The 17,724-nt window shown below is 47.9% G+C and overlaps 1 protein-coding gene across 6 annotated transcripts in view; it reads left to right on the top strand.

The window, feature by feature from the left end:
• Positions 1-17,724, top strand: part of tmem94 (transmembrane protein 94) — a 95,723-nt gene that overhangs the window by 36,666 nt on the left and 41,333 nt on the right. For all 6 annotated transcript variants that reach the window (XM_054736381.2, XM_054736384.2, XM_054736378.2 and 3 more), the window contains 6 exons: positions 5,590-5,726; positions 7,265-7,401; positions 8,280-8,485; positions 8,590-8,738; positions 8,900-9,002; positions 9,078-9,164. In XM_054736381.2, coding sequence (XP_054592356.2) covers positions 5,590-5,726; positions 7,265-7,401; positions 8,280-8,485; positions 8,590-8,738; positions 8,900-9,002; positions 9,078-9,164 — 819 coding nt within the window. The remainder of the gene's footprint in view (positions 1-5,589; positions 5,727-7,264; positions 7,402-8,279; positions 8,486-8,589; positions 8,739-8,899; positions 9,003-9,077; positions 9,165-17,724) is intronic.

Genomic DNA, 17,724 nt, shown 5'->3' with positions numbered 1-17,724 from the left:
GGCGTTATGGGCGTATTCAATCCACGGAAGGTGGGTACTCCAACTGGAAGGGCTAGAGGAACACATACAACGGAGCATAACCACCTCCTGATGTATGGGCCATTCCCATCTGTACCGGGTCGGCCCGGGCCGGGTAGCGTAGGTTGTTTACATATCTGGGTGGCCTGGTATTTTTCCGGGCCAACCAAGGCTCATTCTCAGCCCTCTTCTCGAGGGGGTCTGCTTCAGGCCGACCAGGGCCAACACACCCACTGCTGACAGCAAATTCACACCTTCCATTAGAGCAAGCCTCTGATTGGTGGGTAGAATCAGCCCACATGGGCTTAAGACAAGGATGTGTGGAATCAACCGGGCCAGGCTGGGGCCGACTGGGGCTACCCGGCCCGGGCCGACCCGGTACAGATGGGAATGGCCCATTAGTCTCTCGCATTGTCCGTTAGACTGTGGATGAAACCCAGATGTTAAAGCAACCTTAGCTCCTAGGCAGGCGGCAAAGTCCCTCCACACCCGAGAGACAAACTGAGGACCGCGGTCCGAAAGTATCTCAGCAGGGATGCCATGGAGCCTAAATACATGCTTAATAAGCAGAGTCGCGGTGTCAGCGGCTGAAGGTAGGGCCTTTAACGGCACTAGGTGGCAGGCCTTGGAAAACCGATCAATAACGGTTAAAATAACTGTAAAGCCTCGAGAGGGGGGAAGACCGGAGACAAAGTCCAGTGCAATATGGGACCAGGGCCTGGAGAGAATAGGTAGCGGATGTAATGGTCCACAAGGGGGCTGGTTACTCCCCTTGTTGCAGGTTCGGCAGGCGGAAATATACTCCTTGACTTCTTTAAACATTGTCGGCCAGCAGAAAAACCTTCGGATTAAGGCTACAGTACGGCTGACACCAGGGTGGACAGAGAACTTGGCAGTGTGGGCCCAGTTAATCACCTTATGTCTGACAGATGGAGGAACAAACGGGGTGCGGTTGGGTACCTGGTTGGGGCAGGGGTGGTTCTTTTGAGCCTCGAGCACCTGATCCCGAATCTCCCAGGTAACGGCTTCCAGGACACAATCTGGTGGTATGATGGTGGTGGCCTCGGGGTCCGAATTCACCGAGAACTGTCGTGAGAGAGCGTCGGGCTTGGTGTTCTTGTTGCCAGGTCTGTAAGAAATGATAAAGTGAAACCGAGAAAAAAAAAGGGACCACCTGGATTGACGTGGGTTGAGTCTCTTAGCTTCCGGAGTCAGTTAATGCCAGAGAGGGAAGAGTAATTTGATTATGAGACAGAGAACAGTCCAACACACACCGAGAGTTTAAATCTGACCGAGACCCACCCACTAGCACTCTCTGGGCTACTGATGGGTCCTGGAGTTTAACTGCTTGGGACAGTTAGCCACAAAATGCCCCGACATGCCACAATACAAGCACGCTCCTGAACTCATGCGCTTGTTTCTCTCCTCTTGAGTTAGCTTAGCTCGACCGATCTGCATGGGCTCACTGGGGAGCGGAGCTGGAGCCGCTGAAGTCTCATTAGGCGGGTGGTTAAGACGAGAAGGTAAGGGGAAATTGTTACCTCTTTGGCGTGCCTTATGTCTTCTCTCCATCCTGACGCAAAGTGCGATGAGACTCTCAAGATCCGGGGGTTCTGGCAGAAAGCTAGTTGATCCTGAAGCTGCTCGTTAAGAGCCTGGGTGAACGCCCCCTTAAGTGAGGCTTCATCGAGGGTGGAGGTGGCGGCTAGGGTCCAAAACTCTATGGCAAAATCAGCGATTGAGAGCCTTCCCTGGCCTAAGCTACAGATCTTTCTGGCCACTTCTGCCGCTGACTCGGGTTTGTCAAAAGTAATTTTAAAATCAGCCAGAAACTCATCTAACGAGCTGTTGAGGAAGCTCGGGTTCCGGCTTTTTGCCTCCGCCCACCGGAGTGCCTTGCCGCGTAGAAACCTGATGATGTAGGAGATTCTAGCTTCTTCGATGGAAAAGGACTCCGGAGATCGTTGGAAGGCCAACTGGCATTGGAGGAGAAAACCTCGACAAACCTCCCGATCGCCGTCAAATGTCTCCGGCGGAGGAGAGGTAGCGACCCGGAAACTGGCTAGAACGGATGGTGCAGGGAAAACGAGTCCGGGCAAACTCCGGGCTGGGGATGAGGCTTGCTCCGGGGAGGTGAGTCTGTTGCTTAACTCCTTCACCATAGTTCCTAATTCAAACAAAGTATGGTTAGTGTGGGAGAGTTGATCGGACAGAGCTTGGAGCAAATTACTGTGCTGAGCTAGGGTGGTGGAAACGACAGAGGGGACTGATTCTGTACTGAGGTTAGAGGATTGGCTGGATGATTCTGTCATGTTGGGGTTCAGGCGTCTAACCCACGACATGCAGAATCAGGACTGAGTCAGAGTAGTGGTAAAAGTATTTATTATAGAAGAAACTGAGGTTGTAGCATAAAGTGAGCTGATCCCGTTGGTTGATTCCGGTACGTGGGGAAGTCTGGAGACGGAGGAGAGAGTTAGAACCAAAGGGGGGGGGGGGGGGGGGCATGGAGTAATCTGGGTTGGTGTGGACTTACAGTTTGGTGTGGAGGCAGGCTCGTGGGGAGGGGAGAGTCTGGGGTAAGGTGTGTCCACAGGCGAGGAGGGAGCTGAGCTAGTGGAGAGGCTGAGCGGGTTCGGATCTAGAGGAGTGAAGCTGGGGTGCTGGAGGTGGAACAGCCTGGGGGGGGGGGGGCTGAGAGACAACAGGTCGGTAGTCCAAGGTATTCAGTTGAGAATGAGAATGAGGCCTGGAAATAGAGCAGGAGGTCAAAGGCAAAGTCAAATCCAAAAATCCAAATATAGGTCAAAATCTCAAAATTAAATTAGTTCAAGAGCTCGAATGTAAAGGGTGGCTGTCAGAAGGTACCCAGGTAGAGTAATCATCCAGCAAAGTGTAGATGTCTCTCAGCTGCTTAAATACATCTGGCCGGCTGATGAGCAGATCTGCAGCAGCTTGGTAAACCTCCAGACACGCCCACCTGCAGAGGGCAAGCTCAGAGACAGAGAGTGACAGCAGAAACACACCTCAGACCGTGACAATGATGGAAACAGTGTTTGACTCCACCCTGTTTCTTCTGAAGTCTAAAATCATCTCCTTTGTTTTGTTCACGTTCAAGGTCAGATGATTGTTTCCACACCATGCCACAAAGCGCTCCACCAGCTCTCTGTACTCAGCTTCCTGTCCATCTCTGATACACCCGACAACTGCAGAGTCATCTGAGTATTTCTGTAGATGACAGGTCTCTGATTTGTACTGGAAGTCTGAGGTGTACAGGGTGAAAAGGAATGGTGAGAGTACAGTCCCCTGTGGTGCTCCAATGTTACTGATCGCCTGGTTTGATGTGCAGTTCTTCAGCCTCACAAACTGGTCTGTTTGTCAGGTAGTCTTTAATCCAGGCGATAGTTGAGGCTCCCACCTGTGTCTTCTGGAGTTTCTGGCAAAGTCCATCAGGCTGGATTGTGTTAAATGCACTGGAGAATTCAAAGAACATGACCCTGACAGTGCTGCCTGCTTTGTCCAGATGACAGTGGGTTGGTTGAAGCAGCTGGATGACGGCATCTTCAACTCCAACTCCATGGTGATAAGCAAACTGCAGCGGGTCCTGAAATGTTCTAGTTTGCTTATTCATGTGAACCAACAGGAGTCTCTCCAGGACCTTCATGATGTGGGATGTCAGGGCAACCGGTCTGTAGTCGTCACTGACTGATGGGCGAGTTTTCTTTGGAACTGGAACAAGGCAGGATGTCTTCCACAGGACTGGAACCTTCTCCTGGGCCAGGCTGAGGTTGAAGAGGTGCTGCAGAATCCCACAGAGCTGCAACACTGGTGAACTCTCTTGGCAAATAATATGGGCAACAACTTACTGCCAAGAGTTCAACATCTGGGCTGCAGAGACGACATTTCACTGAAACATGACCTGGATGGCACCATCTGTTATTGACAAGCACTGCCACTCCACCTCTCCTCTTTAGATCTCTGTCTGCTCGTACAGTCAGGAATCCTGGCAGAGAGATGCTGGAATCGGGGATATGGTCCTGCAGCCACGTCTTAGTGCAACACATAACACTGCACTGCTGATACTCTGGCTGAGTCCTTGAAAGGGCTTGGAGTTCATCCATCTTGTTGGCCATTGATCTCACATTGTCCGTTATGATCGATGGAAGAGATGGTTTGAATTTCCTCTTTCTCTGTCTCCGTTTTGCTCCCGCTCTGCTCCCACGCTTCTTGCGTTTTAGCTCATTTGGGATTTGTGGCTTCAGTTGAGGTATTATTTCAGCCTTTCCAATGTTAATCAGCTGCTCCCGATTGTAAACCAGCTTGTTGCCATGGTTACGCATCATAACAAATGCTCAAAAAGTGAAAAAATAGCAGTAAAAATCCTCTAAGCTTCAGAGCACCAGAAACAGAAAAGTTAAATGTCCAAAAAAAAAAAAAAACATTTATCCCGAGAAACCAGAAGAAAAAATGTCCAAGAAAAGGCAAAACTTGCATATAGTCAACAGAGCTACTCCAACATGCAGCCACCCAGAGCAGCGCAGTACGTCTTTTTAAAATGTTTTTACTGTATCAATCTGTTTTAACTTCATCCAAACCATTCCATGAATTAACCCCTCTTACAAAAAGAGTAAGTACAAGCCTGTGGAGGCAGTGCTATGATCTGGCTTGCTGCAGGTGGTCAGGTCTAGGTTCAGCAACAGGATGTGCTCCCAGATTGAGGTCAGCTGACTTCCTGAACTTACTGAATGGCCCGGTTATTCCATCAATAGATTTATTTCAGGGATCATTAGACACCGTTTTCACACATGGATCGGCCACCACAGAGTCCACATCTTAACCCCATTGAGAATCTTTGGGATGTGCTGGAGAAGGCTTTGTGCAGCAGTCAGACTCTTTCATAATCAATGCTAGATCTTGGTGAAACATTAATGCAACACCGGATGGAGATAGTTCTGATGACACTGCAAAAGCTTTTCAATACAATGCCACACTGCCACAGCAAATATGTGCCATAACCAAAGCTAAAGGTGGTCCAACACAAGCATAGAGTGTGACTTGTGTTTTTGGGTGTGACTGTTTTTGGCCAGGCAGTGGTGGCTTCGTTCAGGTCCAACAGATCCATGTGGTTGTGGTAGATCATGCTAATACTGAAAGTTATTCTCTTAAACCACAGGCGTTGTTGGATATTGTTTGGCTGTAACTTCGTGTCTGCAATGGATCCCTTCTCTTAGCTCTTCTTATTGCAGGGGTTCTCAACTTTCTTCCCCGGGGGCCGGCAACCAGCATTTCTTAGTTGTTTCCCTCGGTCAACACACCTGATTCAGCAGGTAATTAACAGGCTTCTGTGGAGTGTGATGAGCTGCTGAACCGGGTACAACTAAAACATGCTGGATAGCGGTTCTCAGGGAAAGGAGTGGACGACCCCTGCCCTAGTGCTTAAATAAATGTTTGGACTGTTTAACATGAGCAGAGGGAGCCATTCTGAAACACGAATGGTTGTTCCTCACCTGTTCTTCTTCATTGGCTCCTGTTTCCCACTACGCTCTGCTTCCTGTTGTTGTTGTGCTTTAACAGCAAGTGTGGGTGAATAGCCTCCGGGACATCCTGCACCATGGGAATCGCCACTCCTGTCTTCACTGGCTAGAAGCTGTTTTCACACTTCTGGTGGTTATGGGACTCATCTGTTGCCATGGCAGCCAGCCTTGGGGCAGGTACTGTTATTATCTGACCCACTCAGTCCAGGCCTTCGGGGGGTACTTTAGACCTGATCAGCCTAACTTCAGTGTTACGCCTGGTTCATGCTTCTCCGTCAGCTCCAACAGGGACAGACTCGCACGGATTGACGGAAGCGTTTTGCTCTCATACTTCTCCGTCTCCTGGAGAGTGTTGCAAAGCAATTGCCCGGCAGGACCACAGAGGGCGTAGCGCTGTTCTGTGGTATCCTGTCATGTATCGGTCCAAGATCGTTTGTTTATATTGTGTTTTTGTGTATATAAGAGACTTTTAACACGGACATATTTGTCTCTCATCCTCCTCCACCGCTTCATGCGCTCCCCACCTCTAAACCCACGTTTCCTGTTATTTCCGTCCACAAATAAAACGCTTGCTGCGCATCTTTTCACTCCTCCAGTCACGGGAGGATGAAACGTTCATATTTTTTGAGTTTTTTCGCGAGGTATTCTTCAAGCTTCTCCGTGTCTGCCGCTAGTTATCCTCGGCTCTCTTTGCAATGGCGGCGCTGTAAACAACAGCGGCGTCCTGACCAATCACAAGCTTGCGTAATCCGTCTCATTCGACGGATGTTTAAAAAAGTGGGCTCGACTCTGTACGTACTTGCGTGCCCTACGCAAGGACGGATAATGGCGTTGCGTGTCTCCGCACTGACGCAGACGGAGAAGCATAACTCAGGCTTTAGGCCAACACTGCTGTAGAAGGAGCAGGCAGCGAACTGTTGCTTTACTCTGCATCCAGTGTAAAACAAAACACTTTCATCTTGTGAGGGAAATAAAGTAAAACAGACACTGTTACTTCTGCCCCTTTGGTGACACGGTTCTGTAGACCAGTGGGTCCTGTACACCAGTGATTCCCAACCAGGGGTACGCACACCCCTAGTGGTCTGTAAGTGGGGTACGCGGAAAAACTAATATTTCATTACCCAGACTGTGACAGCATTCACTGTGGTAAAAAACACTGGGCTGGGATGTGTTCAGCTTAATAAATTCTCAAATAAAGTAATGCACAGTAATATGTGGTTGATATCATTTTATCAGTTTAGGCCAACGGCATGAATTTTATCAAACTTTGGAGAGGCTGCTGCAGCGTAGAGTAAGGAGTACTGTCGACGGGGAAACGTCGGTTATACGGACCTAGTTTGGGTCTCAGGACCTGATGTTGAACAGAAACATCCACAATCATTATTAATAATAATACAGTCATATCTGTGTCAACAGCTCATTAAGTCCTTAATGTCGCACACAATGAACACACAGGCTTTCACACATGTCCCGTCATTTAGCTTGAGAATGCGTCATTTTAAAAAGTGTGTGTGTGGGGGGGGGCACGTCCTCTTCTGACATAATGTTTCTGACGCCTATGTGTAAATGGCTCGGGGTTAGGGTACATCATCGTCTCTGGTCATGCATTTTTTATAAGCATCTAGGAGTCCTCTAGTAGAAGGACATCAGAGCGATGTGATGGTTGAGTATGCTGTAGTTAACTCGTGACTTGTTGTTTTCTTTAACCTCCATAGTTCTGGCATAGAGCTGGTGAATGCTGCAGCTCTGCTGCTCCTCCTCCTGTTGAACCTGCTGCTGGTGAGTCGTCAGGAGAGGCTGAAGAGGAGTGAGATGGTGCGGCGCCTCAACGGCATCATCACACAGCTGAGTGGTGGGTGGGGATGTCTGGCTCTCAGGTGTAGGGTACTTAGATGGTAGGTCCAGCAGCAAGTCTAAACCAGACTTGGTAGCTTGTTCGTAACCACTCGCTGTCTCTTGTTTGATTATGCAGACTGAAGAGTTTGTGCTGCTTAATGGGCTCGACACACGGGAAGCGACTTCGCCTCTCCTCCATTCATTTTCTATGAGACATGCGCAACAAAGCGATAATCGCGGGTCTAACCCTACTAAGTGAAACGCGAAAAACGTGCTTGTGAAATTTTGCGCTCGTGCACGTGTCGTGCACAGGCGACCCAGCGACGCGATCCCAAAAATTTTAAATATTTTCAACTTTTCATCGCTGTCGCTCGGACGAGGACCAATCAACGGAGGTTTCATTCACTGACCAATGAGCGGACAGGATGCTCCGTACACCTCCGAGCAAACATGGAGGAGAAGTTGATTATTATTATGTTTTATAGTAAAATCAGAAGTAAGATTTCACATAACTCTAGCAGCACCTTGTGAAACATCATATCTACTGCTTTATTATCTCTGAACCGCTTAAATAACCTTAATTCCCTCCAACCTGACACAGCCAATCAAAACAACGGAAGTTTCGATTTCGCCATGGAACAGAACGCGTAGACGGCTTTGCTGCTGGCCGCTGCCGCGGGTCGCCTCCCGTGTGTCAGGTCATAAATGCGACAGCGACTAATTTCGCTGATTGCGATCGTTTGTCGCCTCCCGTGTGTCGAGCCCCTTAATTTGTCCTGTGGATCCACTTCTTGTAGTTAGAGCTCATACCAGCAGTTGTCCAGAGCCACATGTTTAGACCTTGTAGGACTATTCTGATTGGTCAGTATTATCAAACTGCTCTTGCCCTTCTAGACTACCTGTCAGGGGCTGTGGGTGAAGTGCGATGGCCTCCATCTCTTTACCCAGACCTGTTCACTCCCTCATCTCCATCCTGGTCTCTTCACTGGACCTATCGTGATTCCCAGCTGGTCAACCTACCTGTCAGTCTGCTGGTTGAGGGGGACATCATCGCCCTGAGACCTGGACAGGAGGCCTTTGCTTCTCTCAGAGGCATCAAGGTGAGGCTGTTCTCAAACCGACCCAGGGTCTCACAGCCTGAGGGGCTGATCATCATTAGAATCCTGATCTTTTGGGACTGAGTTGGACCTTTTTCCCATTTCAGGATGATGAGCACATTGTTTTAGAACCAGGGGATTTATTCCCCCCCTTCTCCCCTCCACCTTCCCCTCGGGCCAAGAACAGAGGACCCCAGAACCCCCATCAGCACCGTCTCTTCAGGGTGGTCCAAACCCCAGTGCTGGACCACGTCCGGTAGGGAACCTGGGACTCCTGTTCTCTGCAGACCAGATCTCAGTCCTGTAGATGATTTAGTGTAGTGATGATTGGAGTAATGTTGGTCTGGTCCAGATGTATCAGGTAGATGAGCCCAGCTGTTCTGTTGGGTTCAGGCAGTGTTTTGTTTTTTCCAACAGGAACAGTCTGGAGCTGGCACTGACCCGGCCTGTCTCTGTGCTGGATAACGAGAGGTTTACGGTCCAGTTTATCATCTCTAAGCGAGTCTTTCCCGTTGTCTTGGTGAGCTGGAACCTTTTTAGAACCACATGTGTATTGAGGTTGCTGTCTGAATGTCAGTCATCTTCCGTCCTGTAGGTGGCGTTCCTGCTTCTGAACACAATCCGGTACATCTGTGGAGCTCCGAACCTCACGCCCACCTTCTACAACTTCATTCAGCTTCAGGTGAATTTCTTCTAAAAACTCGGTTGTTAATGTTTGGTTCCAGATCTGGTTCTCGTTCTGGAGTCTTTCAGGAGCACATCCTCTGGTCCCTGTTCTTAAAGGAGAACACCACCCAGGTCTGCCATTCCACAGGAACTGCCTCCCATGACCACGCAATGTTGCAAAGACGTGTCAACCACAACAGTCCTACAACATCTGTAGCCTTGAGATACTCATGGTGGATCTCATCCACCTCCAGGTCTTCGCTGCTGTGTAGTTGTTTGTCTACTTCATCAACTTCTGCCCCAGAGATCGGACCGTCCACCCCCAGGCCTCCCAGCTCTGCTTCCTCCGTGGAATGCATGTCGGTGGGAATGAGGAGCTCCTCGAAGTATTTCTTCCATGATCCAGTTATACTGAAAACAGTGTGGGCAAGTTCCTGCCTTCCTCGCCTGAAGCGCCCGACGGTTTGCCAGAACTTACTTGAAGCCGATCGACAATCTTCTTCTATGTCCTCACCAAACTACTCCCATGACCAGAGGGTGTGCTCTAACTATAGGGGGATCACACTCCTCCAAAGAGGAGGGTCTGGTCAATGGTTCAACCTCGGATAGAAGAGGGGCAGTGTGGTTTTCATCCAGTAGCACCCTATGGGGGGCGCCCCAGGAGTATGGGGTGGATGGCCTTTTGCTAAGTGTCATTCAGTCCCTGTACCAGAGGAGTGTGAGCTTGGTCCGTAAAGCCTGATTCATGCGTCTGCGTCGGTGTAGACACGCAATGCCATTATGCGTCGGCGCAAGAGCTCTCTGACGGGCTCTCAGAGGGTGACGGAGACATGCCCAAAATTTTAAACATTTGCCAAAAGTGACAAAGACCGCAAGCTTGTGGTTGGTCAGGACGCCGCTTCTGGTAAATTTGTCACCAGGACTGCCGTTGCCCTGTTAAAACGGAAACAGAAATTTAGCAGCAGACCCAGAACAGATAGAAGAACGCATCGCACAAAAATTCAGACAATATGAACGTTTATTCACCCGTGACTGAAGGAGTACAAAATGTGGAGCAAACGTGTATGGAAATGACGGGAAACGTGGGTTTAGAGGTGGCGACCGCATGAAGAAGAAGAAGAAAATATTTCTGTAGCGCCTCTCAAGACAAAAATCACGAGGCGCTTCACAAAAACAAAAAATGTAAAAATATTAAAAAGTGTTTAGAAAATGTTTAAAAATATATTTAAAATGAGCAAAAATAGACAATTGTGATTAAAAACATGTAAAGAAAGAGAGAGAGTGAACAGGAAAGAGGGAAATCAGTGGATCCTGAGGAAGGTGGAATAGGTGGGGAGAGCAGAATAAAGAGAGAGAGGTGAAGAAGGTCATCCAAAAGCCAGCTTGAACAAGTGAGTCTTCAGCTGCTTTTTGAAGGAGACCACTGAGTCCACTGATCTCAGGCTCAGGGGGAGAGGACCAGAGTCTGGGGGCCACAGCAGCAGATGATCTGTCACCTTTGACCTTTAGCCTGGTGCTGCACAACCAGTAGGCTTTGGTCACTGGACCTCAGGGACCTGCTGGGGGTGTAGGGACTAAGAAGATCACCAATGTAAGATGGTGCTTGTCCATGTAAGGCCCTATAGACCAGAACCAGGATCTTGAAATGAACCCTGAAGTTGACTGGCAGCCAGTGAAGCTGGAGGAGAAGCGGGGTGATGTGGGTGTGTTTGGAGGACTTGGTCAGAAGCCGAGCACAGGCGTTCTGAACCACCTGTAGACGGTTCAGGGAGGTTCTGCTCAGACACGTGAAAAGAGAGTTACAGTAGTCTAAGCGTGAGGAGATGAGGGTGTGGAGAACTGTCTCAAGTTCAGAGCGGGACAGAATGGGACTCAGCTTAGCAACGTTCCTGAGATGGAAGAAGGAAGAGCCAACAAGAGAACTGACATGAGAATCCAGGGTGAGAGCTGGGTCAAAGGTCACACCAAGATTCCTGACAGAGGTTTGGTGTGGGAAGCAAGCTGACCAAGAGAGTCTCTGACTTTGGGAACCAGCTTGTCTGGGGCACAGATGAGGATCTCAGTCTCATCTTCATTCAGCTGTAGAAAGTTCCCAGCCATCCAGGTTTTGATAGAGTCTAAGCAGGTGTGGAACAGCTGCAGCTTAGACATCTCATGGGGCTTAAAGGAGATGTACAGTTGGATGTCATCTGCATAAAGATGGTAGGAGATTCCTTTGAAGGAGCTCAGGATGTGCTGAAGAGGAAGCAGAGAGAGGAGGAAGAGCAGAGGCCCCAGCACAGAACCTTGTGGGACACCATGGGTAAGGGAGGTGGTGGAGGACCTAAACTTGGAGACGACCACAGAAAAGGAGCGCTCAGAGAGAAAAGAGGAGAACCACTCCAGAGCAGATCCTGGTAGGCCTACCCAGTCTCTCAGCCTCTCCAGTAGCAGGTGATGGTCAACAGTGTCAAAGGCTGCAGTCAGGTCCAGCAGGACCAGAACAGAACAGTCCCCTGCATCACTGTGAGTCAGAAGGTCATTAGAGACCCTAAGAAGAGCTGTTTCGGTTGAATGAGCTCCACGAAAACCTGACTGGAAGCTATCATAGATGTTATGTTCATCAAGAGCAGCTGTGAGTTGTTTAGCCACAACCTTTTCCAAGATCTTGGAGATGAACGGAGGTTTAGAGATGGGTCTGAAGCTGCTATGGAGAGAGGGGTCGAGACTCGGTTTTTTAAGAAGCGGGTGGATTACAGCGTTCTTAAAGTAAGCAGGGACCTGACCAGAGACCAGAGAAGCATTAATTATAGAGAGCACGCTGGGACCGATGGACTGAAAAGCACTTTTAAACAAAGATGAGGGTAAGATGTGGAGGGGGCATGCAGAGGTCTTCATAGAGTTAACTAGTTTGGTTAACTCAGGCAAAGAAACAGGAGCAAAGCTATCTAGGATGATGGGCCTGGTTGGAGTCGGGAGAGGCGGCGATAAGGCTGAAGGAGAGATGCTAGATCTAACCTTATTGACTTTGTCCACAAAGAAAGACAGAAAGTTCTCACAGTCTGCAACAGAGTGGATGGAGGCTGTAGGAGAGGCAGCAGAGACGATGCTGCTGATGGTGTTAAACAGCACCTTGGGGTTCCCTTTGCTCTGGGACACCAGGTTGGAGAAATAGGAAACCCTCGCGTCTCTGACTGCAGAGTTAAAGGGTGTCAGAAGATCCTTTAGGTGCAGCAGATGGACGTGGAGATTGGTTTTCTTCCACAAACGCTAAATTTTTCTGCATTGGCGCTTCAGGCTGCGAAGGCTGTCCTTAAACCAGGGAGTAGGGTTCACTGCAGGAACTGATCTGGTTCTGACAGGACAGATGTTGTCCAGAATGGAGAGGCAGTGCTCGTTAAACTGAGAAGTTAAGGAATCTGGGTCGTTATCAGAAGAACAGGGTGGATCAAAAGCAGCAGAAAATTTGCTAGCTGTGCTCTCATTAAGAAAACGAGAACTAACCAGACGGCGAGCAGGAGGTGGGGACGCAGAAACTGACAAGTTAAAGAAAATGCAATGGTGATCTGAAACATAAACATCCTCAGGACAAACACTGTCAGCATTTAGACTCAGGGTAAAAACAAGGTCTAGAGTGTGCCCCCTGGTGTGTGTGGGGCCAGAAACATGCTGGGTAAAGCTGAAGGAGTCCATGAGGCTGGAGAAATTCATGGCAAAGAGATCGGAGGGATCATCAACGTGGATGTTAAAGTCACCAACGATCACCAGTCTGGACAGCTTCACAGTGGAGGATAAAATCAATCAATCAATCAAAGCTTTATTTATAAAGCGCCTTCCGCAACACTATCGGGAAGCCCAAGGCGCTGAACATGGTACAAGAGAAAGTTAAATATGGTTGAATAAATCGAAAATAAAAGCAGTTCAAATTACAAATTACAAAAAAAGGTAAAACATTCTAGTAGAAGACATGTGGGTAAAAAAGGGATAGAGTGAACCAATGAAAACAGGGAAATAAAATCAACATACAAGAGGGCCAAATTCAAACACATTCAGGAAACGCCAAGCGGAGGAGGTGGGTTTTTAGGCGACTCTTGAAGACTGGCAGAGATGGGGACAGCCTAACTGAGTGTGGCAACTGGTTCCGGAGTGACAGTGCTAGGACTGAGAAAGCCCGGTCCCCACGAGTCCGACACCTAGAACGAGGGACAGCGAGCAGGCCTTGGTCAGAGGAGCGCGTGATGGGGATTGTCTGTTCAGGAGTGTGGCTAGATAGGGGGGACCACCACCCTGGATGAAATTATAAACAAAGACGAGGAGTTTGAAGTGTAAACGATAACAGCCTGGAAGCCATTGCAGGCAGGCCAGAACCGAACTGATGTGGTCCCGTTTCCTGGTCCCAGTCAGGAACCTGGCTGCGCTGTTCTGCACAACCTGTAGGCGACGCAGTGATGACTGACACAACCCTGCACAGAGAGAGTTGCAGTAATCAAGCCTAGAAATTACAAAGGCATGCAGTACCCGCTCCAGGTGGGCTCTCGACAGCATATGCTTGATTTTAGCAAGGCGTCTCAGGTGAAAGAAACTGGACCGGATCACAGAGTTGATGTGAGCATCAAATTTAAGTCCAGCATCAGTTTTCACCCCCAAACTGGTAACAACTGGTTTTGAGTATGGAGAAAGAGGGCCAAGATCAACATAATGACCCACATTCCTGCTGTTGGGGTGAAAAACAATGAGCTCTGTCTTTCCCTCATTCAGATGCAGAACGTTGGCCATTAGCCAACACTTCACCTCGTTAACACAGGACACAAAGGACTGAATAGAGTGACCTTTCTCCTGACACAATGGAGAGTAAATCTGGCAATCGTCAGCATAGAGATGGAATGATAGGCCATGTTTACGAAAGATTGACCCCAGAGGTAGCAGATAAATGGCAAACAAAAGAGGACCAAGGATCGATCCCTGCAGGACCCCCCAGCGGAGCCCCTCCCAAGAAGAAATACATCACCCAGTTTAACACAGAATGTCCTGTTGTGGAGATATGATGTAAACCAATCCAGAGCTGACCCTTTGATCCCAACCCATCGTTCCAAGCGATCGAGTAGAATCGCGTGGTCGACTGTGTCAAAGGCTGCCATCAGATCTAACAACAGAAGCGCCACAGATGTACCCTGATCTAGTGATAGAAATCATTTAAGACCCTCAGTAGAGCAGACTCTGTGCTATGGCCAGACCTGAACCCTGATTGAAAAACCTCAAACAGATCAGAGTCAGCTAAATGTGAGACCAGCTGCTGATAAACGACTTTCTCAAGCAGTTTTGATGTAAAAGGCAGGGTAGAAAGTCACTAAACTCCTAAAGGAAAGAACTGTTTGGACCAGGTGGACGATAGACCACCGCACAGTAGAACGGGTCCTTACGCCCAACTTTAATCAGCTGCAGTTCAAAGGAAGCAAAGTGACCAGAGGTTGTAGAGCTACATGGAAGATGGTCTCTGAAAACAACAGCTAGGCCTCCACCACGACCAGAACCCCGGGGCTGGCTAAGAAAAGAATAATCACTCGGGCAGAGTTCAATCAGACCAGAATAATCAGATGTTTGCTGCCAAACTTCAGTCAGAAACAGAAAATCCAGGTTTTTAGACAGAATTAAATCATTGAGCAGGAAGGACTTATTGTTAACAGAGCGGGTGTTTAATAGAGCCATTCTGAGTGTGGTGGAGGAATCAGAAACAGCTGGAGTTAGTGGACATAAATTAGCAGGGTTAGATCCACGGTGTTTATAAAAACCACTTATGGAGGGAACAGGAGGAGAAACCACTGAGGAATGAGGATAAACCGACCTTAAAAAACTTGGACGGATGAACCGCGCTGTAACGCGGCCTGGCGGAAATGCGGAAGTGGCGCTCAGGTCACCAAACAAAGGAAGAGAAGCTGGAAGATCACGCCGATGTTTACTAGATAAACTACGCTTTAAGAGAAGTCTTATTCTCACCTGGATTCCTGCTTGTTTACCTCTTTTCCTCCGACGTTTTCCCGGGACCAGATAAACATCGCTGGGGGCGTGCAGGTCGGGACCGTCGTTTGGCTCCGGGCCAGCGCGCCACTCAGGTAAACAAACAGGATGGTACGTCCTCGGTGCATTTAGGGCGATCGTGAACGAACGGAAGGACAAAAGAGTCTGGCGATCCTAGGAGATGGTAGCTGGGACACTACTGAAGAGGATCGCAGACAGGAGCAAGGTGGAAAAGAGGAGGTTAGTGGAGAAAAGTTTGAAAAAGTGGCCGGTGACCGCGGCTAAGCCAAGCACAGGCACCATCTTGTTGCCGACCGGAAGCGAACTCCCTCCCTTGTAGATCCTTAAATGGGGACACCAGGGCTTTTTGAACCCAGAGTACAACTTACTTGGCATTCATTCCTACTTGGGACCTCAGATGTGTTGATTAAATGAGTGAACCACACCTTTAGGGTTTTGGCCTGTTGCTGGCGTCTTTTCTGCCATAATTACCAACATACATTTCCTACATAACAGTTTAGTATGCTAACTAATATATCATGTGGTATTTTTATGGTAAAAATGGTAAATGGTCTATATTTGTATAGTGCCTTCTAGGGTTCTACAACACAGTCATCCACCCATTCACACATGATGAGCTACATTGTAGCCACAGCTGACCTGGGGCACTACCTGTCCCTCTGACAGAGGTGGAAAGAATGTACTCAAAATAAAAAGTTACTTGGTTACATTTTTGTCAGCATTACCCCTACTGCACACTGGAAGCAACATTTCCAGGCGTGTCCCAGAAGTGCCTCGCCATTAAAGATAGAATCGGGTTCTATTTTTTCGCGAGCCATCTCTGGGATGCATCAATTACTGCAGTTAACATAGTTAACACCTTTGAAATCTCAAGGGATCGTGTAATCTGGCAAGGAGGTTTGCGGAAGTCTCGAGGGATTTTGTGGTCGAGTAAACCTTTCCAATGCCGTTCCGTGCCGCCTTTGCTTCCTGTGTGGAGTAGGCGTAAAGATGGCTACATCTAAGTGGTGCAAAATCCTAACGCCGGCTCACAACACTCACGTGAGTGTGCGCACACACACACACACACACTGCAGCATTTTAGAATCAATGCAATGGCTAATTTACCTGCATTGAAGTGCTTTTGTAATCATTGAAACTTATTCTTGAGGAAAATAAAGAAAATAAATCATCACATATCTGTGGCACACAGTCTTTAGCCCAACGGTAGGCACTTCCCGTATCTATCTGGAGGGTTTGTACCTTGTTGTGGCTGTCATGTTCCACCCTGTGGTGGGCCATTACTTCATCTGAACTTGTTCGTTGATTTTTGTTCCGTGTAGAAAACTGCACTTTGAGTATTGCAGCCAATGCTTGTCTCGGTGGATTTTCCTCTGAAAATCCGCTTCCATTTGAATGTCATTGGTGAAAATGTCAGATCTGTGCATGCCGTAAGTGCTAGCTGTCTGTTCCTCTCCATGAGACAAGCTGTGTCCAGGAGCTTGAACACTAGTACAGTGTCAGGTAGAGTCATGTCATACTTCTTTATACGGTTGTGTCTTTGTTCAAACTCTACAATTTAGTCCACCACTGACATTGCTCTGTCTTTAGATATCGAGTCGAAGTGAGAATATAATTCATAAGCTCCATCTTTGTCTCGAATTTTGTTAGCAAAGTTTCTATATTGTCATCTTTGTTGAGATTAGGGTTGTCACGGTATGAAAATGTAACCTCACGGTTATTGTGACCAAAATTATCACGGTTTTCGGTATTATCGCGGTATTTTTTAAACGGTGTTGCATATGTTCAGAAAGCATTGATAGTCCTCTTCTACACAAACTGAAATAGTTTAGAAAAGGTTTAACAGTGTTTATTAAACCTAAAATAACACAAAGCCTTAGCAAAAGTGCAACTTTTCACAAGTAAAGGAACAAATAGCTTCTTTTTCTGGAACATGTTACAGTAGTCAGTGCAGGTTTAAATGATACAAATCCAAACATTCAAAACATAAACAATATGTAAACAAATCAAAGTAACACCACTTGTTTTCTCATATACTTGTTTTCTTCATTATCAAAATGAAAATCTAAAACTCCAGTCCACACTTGACTTGAGCGCTGTACAAGTCAACCTTAAAAAATATGTATTTAAAATAAATAGCCACTTTAAACAACTTACTAAAATAACTACTACACTATGTAATCAAATCCAAACGTTCAAGTATAAATGGCATTGAATAAGTAAACAAATCAATGACAAGGAACTAATTGTATATTTCTCTTCATCATCAACAAATAAGATGCTTCATCCAGCAACAGGGTGTCCGTGACACGGTTTAAATGCTGGCAGAGGACGCTGCGGCTGCAGTATATAGTGACTCGTAGCATTCTCCCTCAGCCAAAAGTCCTCACGTCATGCATTTAAGCTAAAATGCTAATGCTAACTTACCTTGCACTGGCTGTAGAGACGTGGGTGATCGTCACGCAGACGTGCCATTAGATTTGAAGTGTTGCTGCCTTCTGCAGACACTTGTTTCCTGCACGTTCTGCAAACGGGATAGCCGTCTTCTATTAACTGTCCCT

This window comes from Nothobranchius furzeri, chromosome 16 (assembly GCF_043380555.1).
Source record: "Nothobranchius furzeri strain GRZ-AD chromosome 16, NfurGRZ-RIMD1, whole genome shotgun sequence".
In the NCBI taxonomy this organism is placed as follows: domain Eukaryota; kingdom Metazoa; phylum Chordata; class Actinopteri; order Cyprinodontiformes; family Nothobranchiidae; genus Nothobranchius; species Nothobranchius furzeri.
This window is presented reverse-complemented; position numbering and strand designations above follow the sequence as displayed.